Here is a 27,701-nt window from a genome sequence, read left to right as displayed (position 1 = left end):
AAGTAAAGAGTGGGGAATATCTAAAGAAACAATCCAAAAAGGTCAAGAAAAGTACATTTTATTGAAAAACAAAATCCTAAGCAAGAAAAACCCAACCGTGGCTCACTCAGGAAGTTGAGGATAATATTAGATTAAAAGAGGCTCATGATATTGCAAAGAACAGAAGCAAGTCTGAGGATTGGGAGTGTTTTAGAAACCAACAAAGGACCACAAAAAGGTTGATTTAAAAAGTGCAGTAATAGAATGAGTAAACAAGCCAGGAACATAAAAACAGATTGTAAGAGTTTTTACAAGTATATAAAAAGGGAGTAGCCATAGTAAATGTTGGTCCTATAGAAGCAGGAGAAATTATCACGAGGAAAGGCAGAGGCATTGAGCAAACACTTTGGAGGCGATATTAAGCCCGTACTCTCTATCTGCGGTAATGGCGGTGCGTGTTCATAATCCAGAGAGCGTGACTTACGCCAGCAGGATTCCGATTTTACCGGTCTCTCACCAGTGGAGTTGTGTGTAACACGCCTCGGAAACCACAGAAAGCTCATTTTGATACATTTTAATGTCATTAGCAAGCATGCTCTCTGGGACATCCCCCACACTGGATATTAAACATGCACTGGCTGAACCTGGCATGGGGGATATCTGGGGGAACCTCCATGGGGGATATCGGAGGTGAGCGCCCAGTCAGCCGGCATCCTCCAGGGTGTGCACTGCTCAGGGAGCACTGAAGAAGACTCGGAATACATATAGGTTCAACGTGGGGGGTGGGGGGGGTGTCCCAGAATCACCATTTTGGGGAGAGGGGTCAGGAGAAGTCATTTGCAGGCCTTACCTTCCCTTCATGCTGGGGCGCCCCCTGCTTTAAAGGAGTTGTGAAAGCCTGTATGCAGGCAATGCATGTTATGTCCTCCTTCCTGGGTTCCTATCCATATCGCAGCTGAGGGAGTAACTTTCCCTAGTGCAGGCTGGCAAGAGGATGGGAGGGACATAGCACTGCCATTCTCACACTCCAAAGGGATGAGATGCTGGGTGAGCGCTGTGGTATCCCCAAGCTTGGTGGCATGAGCAAACTGGGTGGAGGCTCTGTGGGTGAACAAAGTGAAAATTATAGCCAAATACTTAAAACATAATGATGACCTACACGAGTACCTATATTCATCCATGCTCCTTACAGTTTCTTAATCTTCCTGACCCTCCCACTATATCTCAGTGTATCACCAGGATACAAAGCTGATCTTCAATAGAAACAGGACCGTTAGTACAATCAAAGACCAGCTTGTTCAGTATTTCACAAATTGTTGCAGCGCTGCAAGTGCTGAGCCTGCCAGTTATGTGCGCCTGCTGCAAAATTTTCCAGACAACTGATGTTTCTGGATTTCAGATTTCCAAATCGGAGAGGTTACAGTGTATAAGCAAAAAATGCTGGAACATTTAGTAAGTCAGCAGTCTCTGTGCAAGAGAAAGGTAGGTATTTCAGAACAAATACCTTCCTTCAGAATTGGGAAATGCTATCCCAGGAAAAAAATCTGTTATCAATGGCTCCAGTTTTTAAATGGAAATTGGAACTGGCCCAGTTGAGCTACTAAATCCCAGTTGACCAGTTGAGCTTCAAAGAACAGTACAGCACAGGAACAGGCCCTTCGGCCCACCAAGTCTGTGCCAACATAGATGCCTCTCTAATCTAATATTTTCTTGCCTCTACGTGGTCCATATCCCTCCATTCCCTGCCTATTCATGTATCTATCCAGATGGCTCTTGGCCATTGTTACAAAATCTGTTTCCACCACCACCAATGGCAGCGCGTTCCAGGCATTCACCACCCTCAGTGTGAAAAACTTGCCTGTTACATCTCTTTTAAACTTTCCCCCTCCCACTTTCAACCTATGCCCCCAAGTAATTGACTCTTTGACCCTGGAAAAAAGGCTCCGACAACCACTCAATCTAAGCCTGTCATATTCTTATAAACCTCTATCAGGTTCCCCCTCATTTTCCAATGCTCCAATGAAAACAACCCAAGTTTGTTCAACCTTAGTCCATATCCTCCAAACCAGGCAACATCCTGGTAAATCTCTTCTGCACCCTTTCCAATGTATCAACATCCTTCCAGTAGTGTGGCGCCCAGAATAGTACACGATACTCCAAATGCGGCCTCACCAAAGTCTGCAACATGATTTTTCCAATTCCTATACTCAATGTCCCGATCGATGAAGGCCAGCATGCGATACGCCTTCTTGACTACCTTGTCCACCTGAGTTGCCACCTTCAGGGAACTGGATGTGCATGCCTAGATCCCTGATCCCTAGTATGCTAATATTTCTCAGGGCTCTACCATTTACTGTATACTAAATGGTAGAGCCCTGAGAAATATTCCTGAGAAACTTTCCTTCTGCATTAGTCTTTCCAAATTGCATCACCTCACAATTGTCTGGGTTAAATTCCATCTGCCATCTTTCAGCCCAGGTCTCCAGCCAATTTATATCTTGCTGTATCTTCTGACAATCCTCCTCACTATCTGCAACTCCTCCAATTTTTGTATCATCTGCAAATTTACTAATCAGACCACCTACATTTTCCTCCAAATCATATATATTATATATATAAAGATGCCCCAGCACTGATCCTTGTGGAACACCGCTTGTCACAGACCTCCAATTAGAAAAGTATCCTTCTCCTGCTTTCTCTGCCCAAGCCAGTTTTGTATCCATCTTACCAGCTCACCTTGGATCCCATATGACGTCACCCTCTGTATCAACCTGCCATGCGGAACCTTATCAAAGGCTTTACTAATGTCCATGGATACAACATCCACGGCCCTGCCCTGGTCAATTTTTTTTGTCACTTCCTCAAAGAGCTCAATCAAGTTTGTGAGACACTACCTCCTCGTCACAAAACCATGCTGCCTATCACTAATATTATTACTATTCTCTTCCAGATGTGAGTAGGAATCTGTCCCTAGGAATCTGTCCCTAGGAATCTTCTCCAATAATTTCCCCACCACTGATGTAAGGCTCACGGGCCTGTAATTTCCAGGATTGTCTCTTCTGCCCTTCTTAAACAGAACAGCAATGTTAGCTATTCTCCAATCCTCTGGTACCTCGACCACAGCTAAAGACGATACAAAGATTTTGGCCAAGGCCTCAGCAATTTCTTCCCTTGCCTCTCTCAGTATTCTGGGCTAGACCCTATCTGGCCCTGGGGTCTTGTCCACCTTAATGTTTTTCAAAATCTGCAATACTTCCTGCCTTTTTTATCTCAATACATCCTAGAATGTCAACATCCTCCTTTCTACATTCACCATCAACCACATTCTTCTCCTTTGTGAATACTGATGCAAAGTACTCATTAAGGACCTCACCCACCTCATCTGGCTCCACATACAAATTCCTTCCACTGTCCTTGAGTGGATCTACCCTTTCCTTAGCTACCCTGTAAAGCATACATGTGTCCACCTCTGCCTTCCCTCTATTTTAGTTTCTATATCTGGTAAGCATGCTTTATTTAAATGTGTCTCACTGCCTTTGCACTCTGGTCAATTTTCTTTCTGTGACGGATTGCAGGCTAATTAAAACCAACAGTAATTGGAAAAGATTTTTTCATGAGCATCGCGCTCGAAGTTTCACTCAGCAGGTTTGAAGTGCTTATGGAGCTGGATGTTCCAATGTTGTCCTTAGCATTTGACATCAGAAAATGTGTGAAAAAACTGCACTTTTCCCAAGAATGGAGATATTTACAGTAGCAAATGTTAACTGGGTGCAAGTGCTTAGTGTATATTTGTAAACAAGGGGTATTGTTCACCAACACACTTGCATAGAGATCTCAACTGACTCTGTATATGAATTTTCTGGCCAGGAATAATTGTCTTTTGCATTAAGTAACAGTGAGATGAGATAGTTGCTTCAAAGATTAGTAATTAATTAATGTAAACTAAGTGCCTAATACCTGAGCTAAATGAACTGCAAATTTTCTATACTTTGGAAAGGACTATTGGATTACCATGATCTAAGCAAACTCTTCTCTGGTGGAAATAGTGCTTCACTTATGCCAGGCTATGTAAAAGTTTGCATGAGTTTCAAAAATTAACTGCACATTTCTGGTGTGTAATTGTTTGTGTCTTTAAGCTGCAATTTAATGAATTCCTGCAGGTTTCACTTCAGGAGTTAATTCAATTGTAACTAAAATGCCTTATTGGTCTGTTGTGTAGAATAAACACTTCAATATTACTCATGCCTTTTGAATGCTTTGATTTTATGGTTGCACAGATTTATTTTCTCCCTTTGGCACTGCTGTCTCCTGGTTGAAAGAGGGGAGGGGAGCAAGAAAAATATTCTTGTCTCTTTGAATCAGAAAATAGCAACGGTAATCATTCTCTCTGACAGTGTGCTCACTGATATCCCCATTGTGTCATCTGTTTGTGACTTAATGGTTATACATTGAACTGTAGTGAAAACAATACATTATATATTTATAGGATAATAGATTGATGGTCAGGTGATGAATTACAGACTCACTGGGGTCTTAAATTCATTTTGAGTTCCAACATCAGTAGGTGGCCACATAATGTACTAATCCAGAATGCAAAATAGGATTCTTCACAGATGTGGGAACAGTTGACAACAGGTTAATATTGAACATGCTCGGTCAAAATAGATGTATGTATAAATCAAGAGGAAATGGTAAATGTGAGAGAATGCAAATTGAAATATGAATCCCCCCCGAAAAAAAAAGTGGGCACTAAAAATGCCTCTGCTCTGATGTTCCTGACAACTGAAGATGTCTTTAATTATGCACTAAGTTTTTATTTGTTTTTTTGTTCAATTCCCAATAGGAACTAAATGTCCGTCAGCTGACATTATCCACAGACAAAGGCAAGTATGGCATTCTGCTAAGGGCAGAACCAGATCGCATGGTGCTCGGAAAACGCCTGAAGGGAGCATTCAAATCTGTTACAACTGCTATCAAGGGGCTCCAGAATGTACAGTTGGAGGAGTTCCAAAAGACAGGTGCGTATTCAGAAACTACTTATTTGCAGTGGAAAGAACAGTCATTTCTTGTTCAAAATGTTCACAGCATAATTGGACTTGAGGCGCAAGGCTGAATGTTATCTTTGTGTCAAATTGCAATCAGGTAATGAAATGGGAAGTATAAATAAATCCTAGCATCTTGGAGCAATAGAAAGTTCCAACATTGTTTCCAGACTCTGGCCTTTCACTTTCTGCAATATAATCATCAACAAAAGGACCACCTGTTTTCTATAATATCTGGTCGTAATAAACATCTTTACAATTGCTTACAACTGCAATTATTCTTGAACTGGCAGTGCAGCACCACTTACTTCACTTGATCTAAGGAGGAATATGTAAGCGTTTATCCCTACTTTTTTTCAATTTAGCAAAGGTTTGAATCAGCTGGAAGGGAAGTTGCAATGTGAGGTTTTGTATTTTTGTAAATAAATAACTTGCATTAATATAGCACCACCACAGCCTCACAGCATCAAAAACTGTTTTAGAACCAATGGAATATTTATGAATTGAGGTCACTGTTATAAGGTTGAGGGAAAAAAATCTTAAATTCTCATGCCAGCAATGGAAAAGAAATGTTTTAGACCACCAGCTATTACCTTTGGGGAGTGCTGCACGCTGGAAGATACGAGGGCCTCATCCAAATAAAATTATTATTTTTTGCCTCAGTTGTAATTAGGAAAATTTGTATTGCCTCTATTTTTTAGTTTAAAAATCTTAAAAAGATCCATAGATCTGCACAATCAGTGTTTTGTTAATTCCACATTTATGTTAGCAAACTTTATTAAATAAATATTGATTAGACATTGCACATGTCTCTATTTATTCCATTTCATTTGACATTGGACTTTTGTTTAGTTGGATGTTTCTCCCACCAAAAAAACTTCCTGCAGTGGTATTTTTCACAAAGTAAAGCCTCAGCAGCTAAGTCAGTTGTTCCCAAAAGCATCATTTTCTGGTGTAGGCAAAAGGAAGCTGGTCATACTAATTGTTTCCTTGTGGAGACCAGTACATGGAGAAAGTAATCAAGACTTGAAATATTTGCTTGAAATAAGCTTAACTCCTGTCACGAATCGGTTGAGATATTGGTGAGACTCTACATACTCAACATTCTATCAACAGGCACTATAATTGTCGAAGGACATGAACTCCATGAGGAAGACTTGCGACTTCTGTATACATTCGACCCAAGTACAGGAATAAGTGCTCAGTATGAAGCCCATTCTGATGCTCAAGTAAGTGTTCTTTAATTAAATGCACAGGGGAATAACGTACAGTTGCAGAAGGAAAATATTTGCAGTTATTAGTTAGTCTGACAATAAAATTACGACATTATTAGTGACATCGTATTAATGTAGAAGTGTTAAAAAGCAACATAGAAAATTGTTTTGCTCGGCTTAGTATTCCACTTGTTTTTGAAATGAATGCTCATGTGCAGAATAACTAGTGCATCCCTAACTTATTTGTTTGTTATTCCTTAATTGTCCTTGAGACAACTTGTTAGGCCATTTCAGAGTCATTCTCACTGCTGTGGCTCTGGAGTTGCATATATGTCTCACCAGGTAAGAAAGCAGATTTCTTTCCCTTTTCCCACGGGCATTCGGCCTCTGATATTCGGGTAAGCATTCTCCAAGGCGGCCTTCGCGACACACGACGGCGCAGAGTCGCTGAGCAGAAACTGATAGCCAAGTTCCGCACACACGAGGACGGCCTCAACCGGGATATTGGATTCATGGCACACTATTTGTAACCCCCACAGAGTTTCACTGGCTGTCTTGTCTGGAGACAATACACATCTTTTTAGCCTATCTTGATGCTCTCTCCACTCACATTGTTTTGTTTCTTAAAGACTTGATTAGTTGTAAGTATTCGCATTCCAACCATTATTCATGTAAATTGAGTTTGTGTCTTTATATGCTCTGTTTGTGAACAGAATTCCCACTCACCTGAAGAAGGGGCTTGCAGCTCCGAAAGCTTGTGTGGCTTTTGCTACCAAATAAACCTGTTGGACTTTAACCTGGTGTTGTTAAACTTCTTACCATTATTGATGCCAACTTTTTATTCTGGATTAATTTAATTATCAGTGCCAACCCTATTTTTAAAGAAATTGTATTTTGCATAATTAATGAGTGAAAATGTCGCTGGTTATCCAGAATTTTGAGCAGTTTTGTCACATTAGTTGTTTTAATTCTGCTCCCTTACCTTTTTTATGTGTTATCATGCAGTCCAATTATATGATTAATTTAATTAATTGAATTTAAATTTCTCAGCTGCTGTAGTGAGATTTGAACTGGTGTCTCCAAGCCTCGTAATTATTAGTCCAGTAACATAACCACTATGTTGACGTGCCTGATCATGTCCAGTACATTTTAGTAAATTGTATTTTTGTGCAGATAATTAATGTGTGAAAATAGCTGGTAACCAGGAATATCCCAACAGTTTTTGTCACCACAGCCATTTCAATTCTGCTCCTTTACACTTTTAGATGTTAATATGCAATTCAATCACATGGTTAAACTCACCAGCTGGGGTATGTCTTGGGCCCGTCTCTGCTGTCCTTCTGATGCAAGGTCATTGACCTGAAACATTAACTCTGCTTCTCTCTGCACATCTGCTGCCCAACCTGCTGAGTATTCCAGCATTTTGTGTTTTTATTTTGATTGGCTCTGATGTATTTTGCTTATTACCATCGCGACTGGAAATCTACTTTTTTCTACAGTTAGTTTGTGGAGGTGTCCTGAAAGGGCGAGACTTTATCAGAAATCGGCAAAGACTGCCTTTGTGCAGGAAAAGCGGCATTGAAGCCGCTTACTTTCTCTGACATATAGTCCAGGGCTTTAGAAAAAAGTCTTCAAACAGCAGGTCCGAAAGCATATCGCTGGTGGGACGGCCTCTGATTCGCCTGCCCCGCCAGCAAGTTAGTCAGCTGTGAATCGGGGCACCATTTTCAAAGGGTCCCCGGGCAAAGAGAGCAAAGGGGTTCACCCTGAGAGCCCCCGGGCGCTGACCACCAGTATTGCCTGGGCGAGCACTGCCAGGGTGCACTGCCTCCCCCCAGACCGCTGAACTCGCGTGAGCTCCTCTGGGAGGTGTGCTGGCTAGATGCACGGCTTGGGAGAAGAGTAATTCACGTGGTTCTGCTGTCATGTGGACGTGGATGGATTGCCTGACAGGTTTGGAGGGGAATTTTGTGTGATATATTCAAATGATATTCCCATCAGTGAACATTGGGAAACTCGCCTGGACACTGACGGGGACATCTCACATTTACGTTGACGTAAAATGCGACCTTGCGATTCTCACTGTAATTTCACGAGAACCCGCCTGATGTGGTCAGGAGCGGGGAAAATCCCAGCTGAAGTGTGACTTGTGTTAATGTTTTTTGTCCATTTTCTCACCTTCATTTCCTCTCCTTGTGCCTCTCTCCCTCTGCCCACCATTGGCATTTGTGTCATTAGTCATTTAGGCCCCGCACATTCTATTTCTTCCTTTAAAAGGCCCATTGTCTGCCCACCTCTCTCATGCCCTTTTAAGAAGGGAAGACTCTCCTTAAAACCAACTTCTTTGACCAAGCTCGAAGCCTTCTACTGCTAAATATCTATCCGTCAACCAAGATAAGTTTAAAACAGTGAGTCCAATTTTATGGAACCTTGTATGCAAATTGGTTGCTGCATTTACTACATTGCAACAGTGATTACAATTTAAAAGTACTTAATTGACATCTTGAGCTCATGAAACATGTTTATAAACTGCAGTTTCTTTCTTCAGAACATCTTCCATTTTTCTTGATTATGCCTCTGTGATGTGCCCTCAGACTTGTAGTTTTATCATGAAGGTGCAATGTAAATGCAAATCATTGTTGTTGAAGATGCTGAATATTGTTGGGACATGGTTCATAGGATTAGAGCTTAATATAGCACAGGAGTCCATTCGGTCTAATATATCTGTGTTAGTCCCACTCCCCAACTTTTCCTCATACTCCTGCAGCTTTTAATTCAAGTATTTATTCAATTTCCTTTTGAAGGCAACTATTAAATCCATATCCACCACCTGTCAACCAGTGTGTTCCAAATACTGACCATTTGTTGTACAAAAATGTTTTCCTTCATGTTGCCTCTTTTGCTTTTGCCTATCATTTTATATCTGTGCTCTCACGTTATCACCCCTTCAGTTGTTGAGAACAGGTTCTCTTTATTTCCTCTGTCTAAACCCTTCATGATTTTGAATGCCTAAATCAAATATAATCTTGGCCTTCTCTGTAGGGGAAATCCCAGCTTCTCCGGTGTGTGGCACTATTCAAAAGAAACTCTCCCAATGTCCTTGCTAATATTTGTCCCTTAACCAATTGATATTTTGAAACTATGCTGACTCTGACACTTAATATTATGTGATGCAAATATTGTTCCTTATATAATAAAAACAGGAAATGCTGGAAATGCACAGCAGGCCTGGTGGCATCTGTGGAGAAATGGTATTAATGTTTCGGGTTGATGACTTTTGCGGATTTTCATACAAGTTGATTATTTTTGCGGATTTCTAGACCTATTCTTTCATTTCCTTGTTTGCACCATTATCATTTCCTTTTGTTTTCCACCATGACTTTTCTGACATTTAATTTCTCCTGCTTTCCCCCTCCCCACCCATCATAGACCTTCTGTTTTGTTCTCCCCCTCCCGTCACCCCACCCCATGACAAAGTAGAAAGGGTCGAGAGCTTCAAATTTTTCAAAAGGTCATGAATGTAGCCCAATCCATCACGCAAATCAGCCTCCCATCCATTGACTCTGTCTACACTTCCCGCTGCCTCGGCAAAGCAGTCAGCATAATTAAGGACTCCACACACCCCGAACATTCTCTCTGCCACCTTTTTCTGTCGGGGAAAAAGATACAAAAGTCTTGAGGTCACGTACCATCCGACACAAGAACAGCTTCTCCTCTGCTCACATCAGACTTTTGAATGGACCTACCTCATTACATTGATCTTTTGCTACACCCTAGCTATGACAGTAACTGGAATTGCGGATAGCGAAGAGCATTGTCGGGCAATACAGCAGGATATAGATAGGCTGGAAAATTGGGCGGAGAGGTGGCAGATGGAATTTAATCCGGATAAATGCGAAGTGATGCATTTTGGAAGAAATAATGTAGGGAGGAGTTATACAATAAATGGCAGAGTCATCAGGAGTGTAGAAACACAGAGGGACCTAGGTGTGCAAGTCCACAAATCCTTGAAGGTGGCAACACAGGTGGAGAAGGTGGTGAAGAAGGCATATGGTATGCTTGCCTTTATAGGACGGGGTATAGAGTATAAAAGCTGGAGTCTGATGATGCAGCTGTATAGAACGCTGGTTAGGCCACATTTGGAGTACTGCGTCCAGTTCTGGTTGCCGCACTACCAGAAGGACGTGGAGGCATTGGAGAGAGTGCAGAGAAGGTTTACCAGGATGTTGCCTGGTATGGAGGGTCTTAGCTATGAGGAGAGATTGGGTAGACTGGGGTTGTTCTCCTTGGAAAGACGGAGAATGAGGGGAGATCTAATAGAGGTATACAAGATTATGAAGGGTATAGATAGGGTGAACAGTGGGAAGATTTTTCCCAGGTCGGAGGTGACGATCACGAGGGGTCACGGGCTCAAGCTGAGAGGGGCGAAGTATAACTCAGACATCAGAGGGACGTTTTTTACACAGAGGGTGGTGGGGGCCTGGAATGCGCTGCCAAGTAGGGTGGTGGAGGCAGGCACGCTGACATCGTTTAAGACTTACCTGGATAGTCACATGAGCAGCCTGGGAATGGAGGGATACAAACGATTGGTCTAGTTGGACCAAGGAGCGGCACAGGCTTGGAGGGCCGAAGGGCCTGTTTCCTGTGCTGTACTGTTCTTTGTTCTTTGTAACATTACATTCTGCACTCTCGTTTCCTTCTCTATGAACGGTATGCTTTGTCTGTTTAGCGCGCAAGAAACAATACTTTTCACTGTGTGTTACCAGCGGTGTACCACAGGGATCAGTGCTGGGTCCTCTGCTATTTGTGATTTTTATCAATGACCTGGAGGAGGAGGCTGAAGGGTGGGTCAGTAAATTTGCTGATGACACCAAGATTGGTGGAGTAGTGGATGAGGTGGAGGGCTGTTGTAGGCTGCAAAGAGACATTGAAAGGATGCAGAGCTGGGCCAAAAAATGGTAGATGGAGTTTAACACTGATAAGTGCGAGGTGATTCATTTTGGTAGGACAAATTTAAATGCGGATTACAGGGTCAACGGCAGGGTTCTGAGGAATGTGGAGGAACAGAGAGATCTTGGGGTTCATATCCATAGATCTCTGAAGGTTGCCACTCAAGTGGATAGAGCCGTGAAGAAGGCCTATAGTGTGTTAGCTTTTATTAACAGGGGGTTGGAGTTTAAGAGCCGTGGGGTTATGCTGCAACTGTACAGGACCTTGGTGAGACCACATTTGGAATATTGTGTGCAGTTCTGGTCACCTCACTATAAGAAGGACGTGGAAGCATTGGAGAGAGTGCAGAGAAGATTTACCGGGATGCTGCCAGGTTTGGAGGGTAGGCCTTATGAGGAAAGGTTGAGGGAGCTAGAGCTTTTCTCTTTGGAGCGGAGGAGGATGAGGGGCAACTTAATAGAGTTTTATAAGATGATGAGGGGGATAGATAGAGTGAACGTTCAGAGACTATTTCCTCGGGTGAATGTAGCTGTTACTAGGGGGCATAACCATAAGGTTCATGGTGGGAGATATAAGAGGGATGTCCGAGGCAGGTTCTTTACTCAGAGAGTGGTTGGGATGTGGAATGGACTGCCTGCTGTGATAGTGGAGTCGGACACTTTAGGAACTTTGAAGCGATTATTGGATATGCACATGGAGCACACCAGGATGATAGGGAGTGGGATAGCTTGATCTTGGTTTCGGACAAAGCTCGGCACAACATCGAGGGCTAAAGGGCCTGTACTGTGCTGTACTGTTTTATGTTAATACATGTGACAATAAATCAAATCAAAATCCCATCAAATTTCCCTGCCTCTGTATTTACTTAAACTCATTTACATCTCTAGATTTTTTCAGTTCTGATGAAAGATCATTGACCTGAAATGTTAACTCTTTTTCTAACTCCACTGATGCTACAGATCTGTTTCTATTTCGGATTTTTAGCATTTGTGGTATTTCTTTCTTTTGTTCTTTACGTGTTTATTTATAGAGCCCTTAATTATTGAAGACTTGCCTTTGTAATTATGTGCAGACTTTGTTATCTTACTAAAAAGTTTTGTTTTCTTTTAGGCTTTAGTTCTTCTAGATGTTACACCTGACCAGTCAATGGTGGATGAAGGAGTTGCACGAGAGGTTATAAATCGTATCCAGAAGCTTCGAAAGAAGGTAAGTTATTTCTTGTCTCCCCCTTCTTTCTGTTTTTGTTTTAGAAAGTGTAGATTCTTTGCTGCAATGCAATACCATGAGCATATGATACCTGCCAGAATCTCATTATTCATCCCACTTGAGCCAAGCCAGTTAATGTTGGCAGAATATCGGATTGTGGCAGCACCACACAATGACAGAGTCCAATCCTGTACCCACCTAGCAAACTTGAGGAGGGATTGATTGATAGTAAGCCCAGGCTGACATTTTTCTCCCATTCCCAAATTCCGCTTAATCTAGAGCCGCTGAAATCAACTTTAATTTTCACTCACTGCCTATAGAGCATAGAGTTTTGAACTGGCAACTTGTCTGATTGCCTTAGGAGTGGGCAGTATGGTAACACAGTGGTTAACACTGCTGCCTTACAGCATCAGGGACCTGGGGTCAATTCCTGGCTTGGATCACTGTCTGTGCAGAGTTTGCGAGTTCTCCCTGTGTCTGTATGGGTTTACGCCGGGTGCTCCTGTTTCCTCCCAGTCTGAAAGACGTGCTGGTTAGGTGCTACAATATTCTCCCTCAATGTACCTGAACAGGCGCCGGAGTGCGGCAACTAGGGGATTTTCACAGTAACTTCATTGCAGTGTTATTGTGAGCCTATTTGTGACACTAATAAATAAACTTTAAAAAAAACTAGTAGTCAACTTAATTAGATGACTCATGGGGAGAGCTTCAAGGTTGAATTCTTAAACCATATTGATAGTAAACAATTTTCTGTTATTGAGACAATTGCAGGCACAGCGTAGAACTGATTTAACAAATTTCAACAGAAGAGTATGTCATACCTGCTTGACATACCAGAGATTGTGTCATCTCTCCTGACTCCCCCACAACCGACAATTAGAATTCTTCACCCCAGAAAGCAGTGTTGCTTAGTTGTTCAGTATATTCAAGACTGAAATGATAGATTGTTACAGGTTGGAGAAATCAGGGATATGGGGATAGAGTGGGAGAAGGGAGTTCATGTCAGAGTACAACCATGCTCATATTGAATGACAGACAGACTCCAGGGCCCCTGTTCATATTTCTTAGGGATTTTCTTGATTTAAAAAAAAAGAAAGCAGTTGTTAAAGTTCTGAAAGTCAATTAGTGAAGGAGGAGATCAGAAGTCAATCTTTACTCAGTTTTAGGTTGATTTACAAAATGAAACATTACAAATGTATAATTCCTAACTCGACAACCCAACATCTGTGTCAGTAAGTGTCTCTCCTTACATGCTCAAGTAATCATCTAATGAATGCCCTCTACCTGTATATTCTCAACCTGAATTTATACATTTGACAATGGTAAGTAATTCCATGGTTTGTGCATGTTAAAGAATATCACAATCTGCAGTGAGGTTGAAATAAATAATTTATCACAGAAAATGCCTCACTCTTTCATAACCCATTCCGGACAGTTAACTGGTATATAATTATTTTCAGTAGTTTCATTATTGTCCCCCAAAGTAAGTTGTATTTAATTGGTGCATGCTTACTTTTGTTTCTCATTAGTTTATAAACTAGCTTACAAAATGAACCGATTAGCATTCTTGAAGTGTAGCTTTAAAGAAACGCCCTTGAGTGTTGGGGAATTTTACAGCTTTATTTAAATAGGTTTTAGCTTCTTGTTTTTGCAGCTTTTTGTTAAGAGTGAAAACTGGAGAAGTTATTAACCTGCCAGAATCGACTTGTATTCACTGGATGTTTTCTGTCAGCGCATTTTTATTTCTTCCTGCAGGGCAGAAAATGATTGGTGTCTAAGTTGATTAAAGTAACTTCCATTTGCTCACATTTGTCAAAATTTGGGCAAGGTAGCACATTCTGTGAAATCCCTAGGTGGTCCAATCATCTTGAAGGCAGTTTTTGCTTTAAAGTGGATTATACAATCATACATATTGCTGCATTTTGAATGCAATAATTATATGGGTTTGCTCACTTGGATCCTATTTGCAAGTTTTTGGCAGCTCTACTTCTGAAGCCCAATATATTAAATGGCCTATTACTTTCCAGAATCAATATGTTTATATTTCATATTGTAGTATTGATTATTGACATTTGCTTGCTATTAATGGTTACATGCCACAATGAAACTTTTATGGTTTACCTTTTTGGTTTGGATTTTTTTGTTAAAATGTTTCTATCTATTGACTATTCAGAAGACAAAAACTAGTGTTCTAATTCAGGAAAGTGAAGTTTCCAAGAAATCCAAATTTTGAGATTTTCTTCCTGTCTCAATTTTATCTGCATATATCTGATCCTTTTTACATTATTCTTTCCAAAATACCCAGTTGTTGCATTCAATTAGTGTGACAAGTATATGCCTCCTGAAGCTTTTTTCAATATGTTAATGATTCAAATGGTTTAATTGTTGTTAATGTATCATATTGTAGCTTTCTTGATCAGAAATTATCAATATTCACCCAAAATGAGAGCAAGCAAAGATGTATGATAATTCTCACAATGTCCCGATTTTTAAAAAAACTTGCACAATGACATCTCTTGTTGCTACTTGATATTTTGTTTCTAAGACAGCAAGTTTAAATTAATTGTTCAGTGTAAAATTCTGCCCAGTTGAATATTGATATCTGAAAGTGATACATTTCTCTTTCTAATGTACAAATATGCTGTATCTCTTTATTATATTTTAGAATCCATATTTATTTAATCCCCTTTTTATTTTTCAAAAAAGATTATTTCCCCATCATGCGCACCATTTGCTCATTTACAGATCACACAGTCAGTGTGTTTCATGTATCTCAGCAGCATATGATTGGGAACTTTCAGATGCTTCACAAGTACCATCATTTCATGGTGCAGCACATTGGTAATCAACCTGTACATTTTGTCAGTGTTCTCAATAACACACTTGGTCCAGGAATGATGACACGAAATGACATGAGATTTTATAAAATTTATACTTGCAGGCCCATCTGGTGCCCTCAGATGAGATCACTGTGTATTACAGCTGCCAGCCAACAGGAGAGTATTTGGACAATGTAATTCAGAATCACATTGACTTTATCTTGGGAACAATAAAAACCTCTTTGAAGCCCTACCCACTACCAATTTCTGCTGGAGTGATAATACAGGAAAAAACACAGGTAAAGCCTCGAATCTTTATTCCTGTCTTGCCCAAGTTTCAGATGTATGTGGTTATATCTGATATATGGAATAGATAGCTGCTTAATTCAGTACAGTATATCCTTTTTGGTCTTTACCTCAGTAAGGTTAGGCTAACTGGTTTTCTTATTGAAGACTAACTATGCACATTGTATTACAGTATACATACCATATGTACAAAGTGAAGACTTTGTACTGTTAATAGATTTCTTTGTAATTATTAAATATAGGGTTTTTATAGTTTTTAGTAAGGTGAATTACAATTTATTTTAAAAATCTATTGAGGGTGAGAAGAGTCCCTTCCTGAAAGTGAGCTGTATTGCACAGTTGACCAAGGAGCCAAAATCTATATGAATTGTTGATGGTAGGATGAAAAAAGTAAAGCATTTTTAATATTGTATAATGTGAGTTTATTTGTTAGAAACTAGGGAGAAAGAAAATTAGAATTTGTCAGGTCTCCTTCTTCTAGGCCATTCTTGTGAAGTGACTGAAAGGGATAAGTCTTAATTCTTCTTGGAAAAATTCATTTGCTTTATCAAGGGCTGCAACTTTGAATCAGCCTGGGTGCCTATATGGAGCTGCCAAATATACACAAGCAGCTGGTTTTTGTTCTGGAAGGAGGATTAAAGCGCTTTTTAAAATTTTGTGTTTGTAATGAACATTTTTCTTCATGGAAATTTGGCTTCTAACAATCTGCCCATTTAAAAGGTAGTGATTGTTGGGAAAAATTGTGCTGGAAGTCAAATCAAATAACCTTTATTCTTCTTTTGGTGGTAGTTGAAGGGTTCGAATCTGGATTTGACTCTTGTGAAAGGAGCCTCAACTATCAGTTCTCCATCTTCAGACCTTGCCTGTGCATACATCAATCTCGAAGTTTCTGCAGATGGAAAAAAGCAAGGTAAGAACTAGCATTGTTTCCTTTTTGTATAAACAAGGTACTATATATAAGACATCCTACACTTTGCATTATTGTTTAGACATGGTTGTAAGATTCAAATCATTCATCATCCAAGGGCGGCATGATGGCACAGTGGTTAGCACTGCTGCCTCATAGCATCAGGGTCCCGCATTCGATTCCCGGCCTCAAGTGACTGTCAGTGTGGAGTTTGCACATTCTTCCCGTGTCTGGGTGTTTCCTCCGGGTGCTCCGGTTTCCTCCCACAATCCGAAAGATGTGTTGGCTAGGTGCATTGGCCATGCTAAATTCTCCCTCAGTGTACCCGAACAGGCACTGGAGTATGGCGACGAGGGGATTTTCACAGTCATTTCATTGCAGTGTTAATGTAATTTGTGACACTAATAAATAAACTTAAACTTAAATTTCATGGCTTAGAACTCCTAGGCAGGCAATAAAAGGGTGTTCTAAACAAGATTGAGCATTAAGCTATGACTGGTTTCTGACAAAAAGGAGAACTGTTGGAGGGGAAGGAGGGCTTCAGCGTAGAATTAATTATTTCTGATCCGCCTAGAATATGAGTCAGTAATATGGCTGGCCTTTTGTCAACGTTCCTTACACAAGGATCTGCTTTAAGCAATTGGTAATGTGTAAGCCTGCTATGTGATATTGGTCTTGGACATATCATGCTAGCTGAAAAATTGTAAGGTATCTTACATATATATGACAACTACATTGAGAGACTGAGAGCAGATCATAGAATCTCTATAGTGCAGAAGGAGGCCATTAAGTCTATCGTGTCTGCACTGACTTTCCAACAGAGCACCTTTCCCAGGCCCATCTCACCCTATTCCTGTAACTCCACGCATTTGCCCCACTAATCCCCTTAGCCTGCACATCTTGGGACACTAAGGGGCAATTTAGCATGGTCAATCCACCTAACCTGCAGAGATTTGGGCTGTGGGAGGAAACTGGAGCACCTAGAGGAAACCCACACAGACACAGGAAGAATGTGGGAACCTGTCTCGGGGGCAGGGAATTCATATGGTGTTCGTGGAAGTGGAAATGACTAGGGTTGGGAAGCATTTTCCGATCAGGGCCAGTGTGATCTCCTGGACTCGTTTCGATCGCCTCAGGGGGTCGGAGAGGAATTTCCCAGATTTTTTTTTCCCCATATTGGCCCTGGGGTTTTCACTCTGGGTTTTCGCCTCTCCCTGGAGATCACATGGTCTGGAATGGGGGGGTGGGGGTGAGTTAATAGGTTGTGATGAACAAAGCATCGTAGCTGTGAGGGACAGCTCGGTGGATAGGATATTGGTATGTAGATAGGCTGGAAAATTGGGCGGGGATCCTGGATTCAGGATTCAATCCTGGACCGGGGAGCGGCGTGGGCTTGGAGGGCCGAAGGGCCTGTTCCTGTGCTGTATTGTTCTTTGTTCACCCAGAGCTGGAATTGAACCCAGGTCCCTGGTGCTGTGAGGCAGCAATGCTAACCACTGTGTCACGTGCCACCCATGTTTACTAAATAGCTGATAACAAAACTTTGAAGGTGCTATAAGTTGGGGAAGATGCTCTTTCGGAGAGTTGTGCAAACTTGATGGGCCAAATGGTCTCATTCTTCATTGTAGGGATTCTATGGTTCTAGAAGGACAAGAGCAGCAGATGCATGGGAAGCCACACGCCATCCTGACTGTATTGTAATTCCTTCACAGTCGCTGGGTCAAAATTCTCCCTAGCACTGTGGATGTGCCTACCCCACCAATGGACTGTAGCACTTCATAAAGGCAGCTCACCACCACCTTCTCAAGGTTTGAGTGAACTTGAAAGATTGGAATAGAGTTGATTCTATATAGCAAACTCGATAATCTGATACCTGAGCCAAGCAGAATCGCGGTATTTAAATGCAGTGTTGATTTTGACCAGGCAGCTTGATTTAATTAACTACACTTGAAGAAATGGACCTGACAGTGGATGCTGGGATTCTTCCAACTGCACTCGGGGTAATTCTGCAAGTCAGTGCTGTAATGGATAGACACAGAATGAGAAGCTCATCAGTCCATAGATTTGGTCACTTAATACCCACGAGTGCATTTAAATCCTGAAAACTTTGACCCTTGCCAGACTGCAACTAAATTGTGTCAGCTTAAATAAATAGGATAGGTCCGCTTGGGGCTAGTATGTGGATTCCTCATGGAGTATCAGCATTACAAAACACGACTTCTCAGTGGATTTCTCTAAAGTTGGATATGTAGATGATTTTTGATGGATTTATGCAACTGTCAGAACAGTGCTGACCATGAAAAGAATTGAGTCAATATGACAATCTACTTTAAAGAGGAAGGATTATTTTAATTGTATCTGCAAGTGGTCCAGTATAGCCTGAATAACTATCCAGAAAATGTTTGCTGATTTGGATAAATAGCCCTGGTAATATTTCCAACCCTGACTTCTAATGCAGAATGAGACCCAATACAAAATATACTATGTGCAAAAATGGTAATAACCTTTGTTCTGAAATGGGGTTATATAATCAAAACTGAGAAATACCATTTAGAGTTCTCATTCTTGAAATAATCTTGATGTACATTTCAGATGGTGTGATACTACTGGAGAATCCAAAGGGAGATAACATTCTGGACTTTGTCAAGCTGAAAAATGTGATTGTCAAAATATTTAAGCTGCAGACAACAAGGCTGGCAATCTATCATGATAAACACGGTAAATATGCACTTAGCTTTGGAAATTATATATTATGTGACTTCCCCACTACTTCCTTTAAAGAAACTTTGCTAGAAAAATAGGTCTTCACAACACAAGGCATTTTTTTATACATAAATCAGCCAATGGACTCAGATGTGGGAGGGACTTAGGTTAAATTATGAATGGCTGATTGATTTATGGCACTCCACAAATTGCCTTGCATAAATGGCAGCTCACCTTCAACCTGCCTGTTATTGTAAAGAAGCTGCTGAATTTGCGTATTAAACTCCACTTCAACTCGCCGCAAAAAGTTAGATCTGGTACATGACAGGCAAATGTCCAATAACGATGTGATAATTAATGTAATGCCAATCAATCCCTGGAGGTCAGAAAGGAGAACTATTGAAACTGACGAGTCTCATTCTTGCATGTAGTCAACTCTTCTTGGACATTTAAAAAGTAAATTTTTATTTTCTTTTCTGCCCTTTTCTTCTTGCAGCCAGATCTTTCTTTTGCTCTCATTTATTTATCTTTTTGTACCTGATATGCCATCAGTTCACCCATTCTAATTCATGTTCCTTCTCCGTTGTCCCTCTGTTTCTTTCGCAATCCTTCAATCACATTAAGGAAATAGATTTATTGTTCCTGTCATTCTCTTAAGTGTCAGATGCCCCATTTCCTCTGGCTATCAGTTTGCACAGCAATTTGCAGGGCATAATATTTCAGAATGAAAAGACGTAGGAAAAAGTCTAACCGTGCACGCCATTGGATGCCCTGCTACAGTAAGATTTGGGCCATTACCTTTCTGTTTACTGTTGCAGTTAATGATTTTATTCAAATTCATAGACTATGTTGAAACTTGCAGATGCTTCCAGGTCTCTGGTTTAAATATCTGAGCTACTAGTTTCCAGAAAAAAAAAATCAGTAGTATATTTGAATGGGTGAACTTAGAATAAAATGTAAGATCATTACAAATGATTCGACACTAGAAGTAAGAAGCCAGTCACAATGCTTCTCTGCATGAGTTTTTAGATTCGTATAAAAGGTACATTAACTTTTTCTTATAGCTTCCATTTTTGTTTATTTTGTGGCCAGCATTATGTCATAGCAGTTCATATACACAAATGCAGTGTTGTTGATTAATAGGCATTCCATCCTCCCACATTTGCCTCTTTCCAGGGGTCCACCAGCAATCACAGGTGATAGTCCACTGTAGTACCAACCATGGGCTCCAGTGGCACTGCCAGTACTGGAGAGCTGCCAGCCTCTGGCCAGCAGCTCTTGGGGATAGGATTTCTACCCTACTGGAGGCTCACTGTAAGAAATCATCATAGAAATCATAGAAACCCTACAGTGCAGAAGGAGGCCATTCGGCCCATCGAGTCTGCACCGACCACAATCCCACCCAGGCCTTAGCCCCACATATTTACCCACTAATCCCTCTAACCTACGCATCTCAGGACTCTAAGGGGCAATTTTTAACCTGGCCAATCAACCTAACCCGCACATCTTTGGACTGTGGGAGGAAACCGGAGCACCCGGAGGAAACCCACGCAGACACGAGGAGAATGTGCAAACTCCACACAGACAGTGACCCGAGCCGGGAATCGAACCCGGGACCCTGGAGCTGTGAAGCAGCAGTGCTAACCACTGTGCTACCGTGACACTCCCCAGGTAAATGCCTGATTGGAATGTGATAGTGCCATGCTGCCATCATAAAGTGACACGGGGCTTCAACGGGTTCAACCATTGGGGTAGACCCCCATCATACATGTTGAATCCCAACCAATATTATTTTCAGATTTTCTTTCGTTGCCATCATTACAAAAGCCTTCTTGAGTCTAGATGTTCATGGTAGCACCAAGATTCATTTGACAGAACAGAAGAAATATTTGGGTCAAGGCAATCTAAGAATATTGACACTTAGGGCCCTATTTTACCATTTTGATTCTATTGGGAGTGTTTCAGATCCGACTTTTAGACTCATTCTCAGGCGCCCCCATATACACACTGCCTGCAAAAATATCAGCGATTCCGAATTGTGCTGCACAAGCCTATGGGCGGGGCTTAATGCGCCCGAAACCCGCAGCTCCGATTAGTGCCTCCAACTGCGCATGTGCAGAAAAGAAATGATAGAATGTTGCTCCCCTGCCACATCCCTTTAGGGCTGGATAATGCCTCCCCTCAGCCCCCACAGACATTTCCCCACCCCCACAACATTACTGACACACTTATGCCCCACTACCCCATCACCCAGACCAATTACGGGCCCCTCCCGCTGGTCCCCCCCACTGGTCTCAGGAAGAGTGGCAGCGGACCCCCCTCTACCTCCACTGGTCTCAGGCAGAGTGGCAGCGGACCCCTCTCTCCATCCACTGAACTCAGGTATAGTGGCAGTGAACCCCCCTTCCCCTCCCCCACTGATCACAGGCAGAGTGGCAGCGGACCCCACTCCCCTCCCCCACTGATCACAGGCAGAGTGGCAGCGGACCCCACTCCCCTCCCCCACTGATCACAGGCAGAGTGGCAGCGGACCCCTCTCTCCATCCACTGATCTCAGGCGTAGTGGCAGCGGACCCCCCCCCCCCCACACTGATCACAGGCAGAGTGGCAGCGGACCCCACTCCCCTCCCCCACTGATCACAGGCAGAGTGGCAGCGGACCCCCCCCCCCCCGCCCCCCCCATTGATCACAGACAGAGTGGCAGCGGGCCCGCCTTGCACCTCCTCCCCCCCCTCCCCACCACTGAACATAGACAGAGTGGCAGCGGACCCAACTCCCCCTCCCCCCCACTGATCACAGGCAGAGTGGCAGTGAACCCACCCACCTCCCTCCCCCCACTGATCTCAAACCGAGCGCAGTCGGACCCTCGGCACCTACCTCCTCACTAACTGGAGCGACCGAATTGGACTTCTATGGAGCATGTCTGTTTCGCGCCGATTCTGGATGGGCGAACACGGTGGTAAAGGGAGAAGTGCCGGTAAAGTTGGGCATGCAGCCCATTAAGTCGATTTAAACACATGCAAATGCATTTAAATGGCTGTCGCGCCAGTTTCGGGCGCAGTCCCCATCGCGGCCATTTTTGGGCCTTGGTAAAGGGGGAAACGGGGCGGGCGCGGATCGCGCTACTTGCCTCACACCAACTTTACCATGTTTTCACGCCCATAAACAGGTGCAACGCAATGGAAAAATCGTGCCCGTAGTGTACTAAATTTAAAATAGGAGCAGCTAATCAACAACATCAAAGCTTTCACAATGTACCCAGTGAACGTGTTTCGCAGGCCTGCAGAATCACTTGTTTCCAATTGAGTATCCTCTGTATAAACTTTCAGAAATTGGTAGGCAGAGTCAGTCTTTCCAATAGCCACAAGGCCCCATTGAGAATCGGATTTTGCTCTCCAGTGTTTTATAGCTGTGAATCCGTGTTTGACTTGATCCTTTGATTTGTTTCTTTCTGTCACTGGCAGGTTATTTGCGATGCAAGATTAACTATCACAAGGCTGTGCCTTAATCAAGGTGCAATGATTTAAGGTTCACTGGGTAGTCAACTTATTTTGATTTTTATATTGTAGTCTTGTTTCCACAACATGCAAAGGCTGCCAGTGCTTTGCTCTGATTTGATTTATTATTGTCACATGTATTAACATACAGTGAAAAGTATTGTTTCTTGCGCGTTATACAGACAAAGCGTACAGTTCGTAGAGAAGGAAACAAGCAAGTGCAGAATGTAGTGTTACAATCATAGCTAGAGTGTAGCGAAAGATCAACTTAATGCAAGGTAAGTCCAGTCAAAAGTCTGACAGCAGCAGGGAAGAAGCTGTTCTTGAGTCGGTTGGTATGTGACCTCAGACTTTTGTATCTTTTTCCCGACGGAAGAAGGTGGAAGGGAGAATGTCCTGGGTGCGTGGGGTCCTCAATAATGCTTGCTGCTTTACCAAGGCAGCGGGAAGTGTAGACAGAAAGTCAGTGGATGGGAGGCTGGTTTGCGTGATGGATTGGGCTACATTCTCAACCTTTTGTAGTTCCTTGCAGTCTTGGGCAGAGCAGGAGCCATACCAAGCTGTGATACAACCAGAAATAATGCTTTCTATGGTGCATCTGTAAAGGTTGGTGAGAGTAATAGCTGACATGCCAAATTTCCTGAGTCTTCTGATAAAGAAGAGGCGTTGGTGGTTTTTTTTAACTATAGTGTCGCCATGGGGGGACCAAGACAGGCTGTTGGTGATCTGAACACCTAAAAACCAGAAGCTCTCGACCCTTTCTACTTCGTCCCCGTTGATGTAGACAGGGGCATGTCCTCCTTTACGCTTCCTGAAGTCAATGACAATCTTCTTCGTTTTGTTGACATTGAGATTACTGTTGCCGCACCAGTTCACCAGATTCTCTATCAATCCTAAACTCTGTCTCGTCATTGCTTTGAAGATTATTGTGCTTACATCGAGAGATGAATTTCAGAAATTCACCAGAACGACAGGAATAAAAATCTTAATCTCTGTGTTACCGACTGTGGACCATTTTTAGCACGTGTCCATTTTATTGCAACATCACTTTAAGAGATTATGGAAATGGTGTACACATGTCATCGCAGAAGCAGGCTGTAAAGCAGTATGTGACCAGCAAGCTTTGTTGCTATTAGTGTTGGTTGTCTTGTGTGCTGAATCCCAAAAGTATTTATTAGCTCTAGTCTTCAGATAAATAGAACCTACTTATAGTTTACCAACGAAAACAGAAAATGCTGGATAAGCTCAGCAGGTCTGGCAGCATTTTCCAGCATCCATAGTACTTTGCACATAGTTTACCAATCCTGCCTGTATGATTGATGAGTTTGTGTAAAGAAGTTGGAAACACAAGTTTTTAAGTTTAAGATTTTTAAGTTTATTTATTAGTGTCACAAGTAGGCTTGCATTAACACTGCAATTAAGTTACTGTGAAAATCCCCTAGTCGCCACACTCCGGTGCCTGTTCGGGTACACTGAGGGAGAATTTAGCATGGCCAGTGCACCTAACCAGCATGTCTTTTGGACTGCGGGAGGAAACCGGAGCACCCAGAGGAAACCCACGCAGACATGAGGAGAACGTGCAGACTTCGCACAGACAGTGACCCAAGCCAGGAATTGAACCTGGGTCCCTGTCGCTGTGAGGCAGCAGTGCTAACCACTGTGCCAACATGCCGCGATCAACACATTTCACCAGAAGCATTTAGCAGCACCCTTGTTTATAATATAAAATTGCCTCAGATTCTGAGCTTCCTCCTGTTGTAGCAAACATATAAGAGCAGCATAAGACCCTGACCCAATATTTAACCAAAGACCAGGTCTTAATCCAGAGTGAAGAATGACTGTGAGCATCACATTGTATGCCTGAAAGAGCATTATCTTGTACGTTAATAGGAAAACTCATCAGCTCAAGTTGTCTGCCAATTCACATACTGTTCTGATTTGGGTAAATGCTGCTTTCCTTCCTGTAAGTTAAAATTTGAATTCGTGACCCACCAAGATTGTGAGAGTGCCATCACCATTACAATTGCAGCAATTCAAGATCCAGGGTCAGACTCCAGCACCCCAAGGAATCTGGAGTTTGACAATAAAATGCATTGTCGCAACGTATATTATGCATTTTAAAATTCTAACAGGATTAGATAGGGTAGATTCAGAAAGAATGTTCCCAATGGTGTGGGAGTCCAGAACTAAGGGTCATAGTCTGAGGATAAGGGGGTAAACATTTTAGGACTGAGGTAAGGAAAAATTTCTTCACCCAAAGAGTGGCGAATCTCTGGAATTCACTATCACAGCAAGTAGTTGGGGGCCAAAATGTTGTGTGATTTCAAGAAATTAGATATAGCTTGAGGCTAAAGGGGAATGGGGGGGGGGGGGAGGTGAGGTCATGGTATTGAATTTGATGATCAGTCATGATCAAAATGAATGCAGCACGAAGGGCCGAATGGCCTATTCCTATTTTCCTATGTCGTCCACATCCCAGGAACAAATGCTTTTTATAAATCCAATGGTTGACAATTTTAGTTGTGACGCCGGACTGAGTGTGAAGTATAAAGTCCAATAATAGTTGAAATATCAAAATTGAGGATCCCAAGAATTGCTGTGATGTCCTAGACCTGAATAAAAAGTAGTTTGTTTTGTGACTAAATGGAGATGTCAAATTGTATCAATCTCAGTTTCTGATACTGGAATTCTAGTAGAAAGGAAAGCATAAAACAGTCAAAATATAGGGGCAATGTCACTTCAGGCAGCACTACATCGACTTGCATCAATTCCCTGGGGATAGGCAGTGCCAGGGTTTTACCTGTGCAACCCTTATGATGTTCTTCAATGATATCAATGAGAAATGTTGTGCATTCATAAAGCCTCTTACTATTATGATTCACTTAGTTATCTTGGCCACAATATTAATGCCCTTTTTAGCAACAACCCTCTATGAGATATACAAGTACATATCCTTTCACTGTTCAAAATAATTGTTGCCTACCAGCTTTTCTGTGCAGAAAGAGGTGCTGGAGTACTATTATTTACACTGCTGTGCCTGGTTACAGTTTCCATCAGTCACAGAAAACCATTTCCTGGTTGGGGTGCAATAATGGCAAAACTTTGCTATCTTATTGCAGTCGCCGATGCTAAGGGATTACTGCAAGGCAAATTTTGCGGAAAATTGGAGTGTGGTCAACATTATATAACATCGTTCTATAATTGAGGCATTTGAATCTATTTCTCTGTTCTTGTGCACACCTTTACTAGTTTTTACATTTGCTCTCTGTCCTTAGTCAGTCATCTTTGTTACGTGGCGAATGAAAAAGAGACAATAATGTACCCACGTGGTTGTGTTGCTGTGCAGATTGGTATGATTAAAATTTGAATTTAGGTAGAAAGATGAGAATATTATTTATTGTTTACTTGACATACTGTATCAAGCTTTCATTTGTTTGTTGTGGCCATTCTGTAATAAGGCCCTAGAACAAGCTGACCTAAAAGTAAGGTTTGCATTCATGTTTTAAATATCTACCAACATATAACTTGTTGATGATTTCATTGAAATATTCTTAAATGTTTGTGTCCATTACTGCAATTTAAATGTAAACCTTTAACACAACTTGTCACTATGAAAAATTAATAATAAACTTTTATAGTATTCTATTTTTATACTTCTCAGTGACACTAATACTTTAATTTGTTGGACTTTCATGGTATACAAGTTAAGTTTCATGGGTTTCATTGTTATTGATAGCAGCCATCTTGGACAGAATTTAAAGCACCCCAAGGACGAGTTTGGGACACCATCACCTTCCCACCTTTGCCCAAGAAAATCTGGGGCAGAAAGGCTCATTGATGGCCTTCCTGCCCCAATGCTAATTGAGGCCCTAAAGTGAGCAATTACTGAGAGAGAGAAAGCATCTTTTGAATGTTGAAGCCAACTAATTATCAGCAAAATACTGCAGCTGCTGGAAATCTGAAGTCAAGAGATGGAAGTATTCGGGAGATCATCTGAGCGTCTCTAGCATTTGCTGTTTCTATTCCATTATGTGCTTCCAAATGTGAATGGGATAAAGATCAGTGCTAATCACTTACACCTACAAGGCAGGTATTCTAATTTCTTACCACCTCAACAAAGGACGAGAGAGACCAGGGAACACAATGGAAAAAGGCAAACAGGCAGTTTGAATCAATTAAGAATCAGGATCCATCATTCCGATTGATTCATTCTGAGCAAACAGGTCAGGCAAATAAATTAGGCCTATTGTTTGTGTGGAGGATAAATGCCACTCTGTCTGGTTGAACCACCCATCCTCTTTGTGTACTGTAGTGTAGAATCCATGAGAATTTTCTTTTTTATGTATTCATTCTATGTGGGTGTTGCTGGCTAGACCAGTATTTATTTCCGATCCTTAATTGTGCTTGAGAAGGTTGGTGGTGTGCTGCCTTCTTGTACTGCTGCAATCCATGTGTTGTAGGAGCACCCACAGTGCTGTTCAGAAAGGGGTGGGGAGGGGGGGGGGGGGGGGGAAGAGCGAGCGCGCAGGTGATGTTGTTCCTATGCATCTGCTGCCCTTGTCCCTTTAGGTGGTAGAGATCGTAGATTTGGACGGTGCTGTTGAAGGAGGGTTTGGTGAGTTGCTCTGGTACACACTGCTGACAGTGTATGCGGTGGTGGATGGAGTGCCAGTCAAGCGAGCTGCTTTATTTTGGATGGTGTCGAGTTTCTTGAGTGTTGTTGGAGCTGCATTCATCCAGGCAAGTGGAGGGTATTCCATCATTTTTGAAAGCCTTCCATTGAAAGTCTTCCAAAAATTGAGTGTCTAATGAAAAAAAAATGCTTCTGTGAAGTTAGTTGAAATCAAATTATTTCCAACTATATAGGTTAATTTTTTTCAGAGAAATCCCTTTTTTTGTTTGCTAAAACCTGGTGGTGTGTTTTTAAGTTTGTATTTTAAAATCCTTGTTTTGTGAACTTTGTGACTTAGGGGACTAATAAATCCTTACAAACTGTCTTTGATAGCTCTATTTATTCACTTGTCTGATGTTTTTATGATCCATCTCAACATCCTCAGGCTAGTGTTGCCAGATTCCTT

At 41.9% G+C, this 27,701-nt stretch overlaps 1 protein-coding gene across 4 annotated transcripts in view; it reads left to right on the top strand.

The window, feature by feature from the left end:
• The window catches only part of iars1 (isoleucyl-tRNA synthetase 1), a 212,938-nt gene that overhangs the window by 163,619 nt on the left and 21,618 nt on the right, over positions 1–27,701 (top strand). For all 4 annotated transcript variants that reach the window (XM_078209748.1, XM_078209749.1, XM_078209750.1 and 1 more), the window contains exons 26-31: positions 4,823–4,997; positions 6,138–6,250; positions 12,296–12,391; positions 15,333–15,509; positions 16,306–16,426; positions 19,016–19,141. In XM_078209748.1, coding sequence (XP_078065874.1) covers positions 4,823–4,997; positions 6,138–6,250; positions 12,296–12,391; positions 15,333–15,509; positions 16,306–16,426; positions 19,016–19,141 — 808 coding nt within the window. The remainder of the gene's footprint in view (positions 1–4,822; positions 4,998–6,137; positions 6,251–12,295; positions 12,392–15,332; positions 15,510–16,305; positions 16,427–19,015; positions 19,142–27,701) is intronic.

This window comes from Mustelus asterias, chromosome 3 (assembly GCF_964213995.1).
Source record: "Mustelus asterias chromosome 3, sMusAst1.hap1.1, whole genome shotgun sequence".
In the NCBI taxonomy this organism is placed as follows: domain Eukaryota; kingdom Metazoa; phylum Chordata; class Chondrichthyes; order Carcharhiniformes; family Triakidae; genus Mustelus; species Mustelus asterias.
Note: the sequence above shows the minus strand (reverse complement) of the source record. Positions and strands in the feature narration are given on the sequence as shown.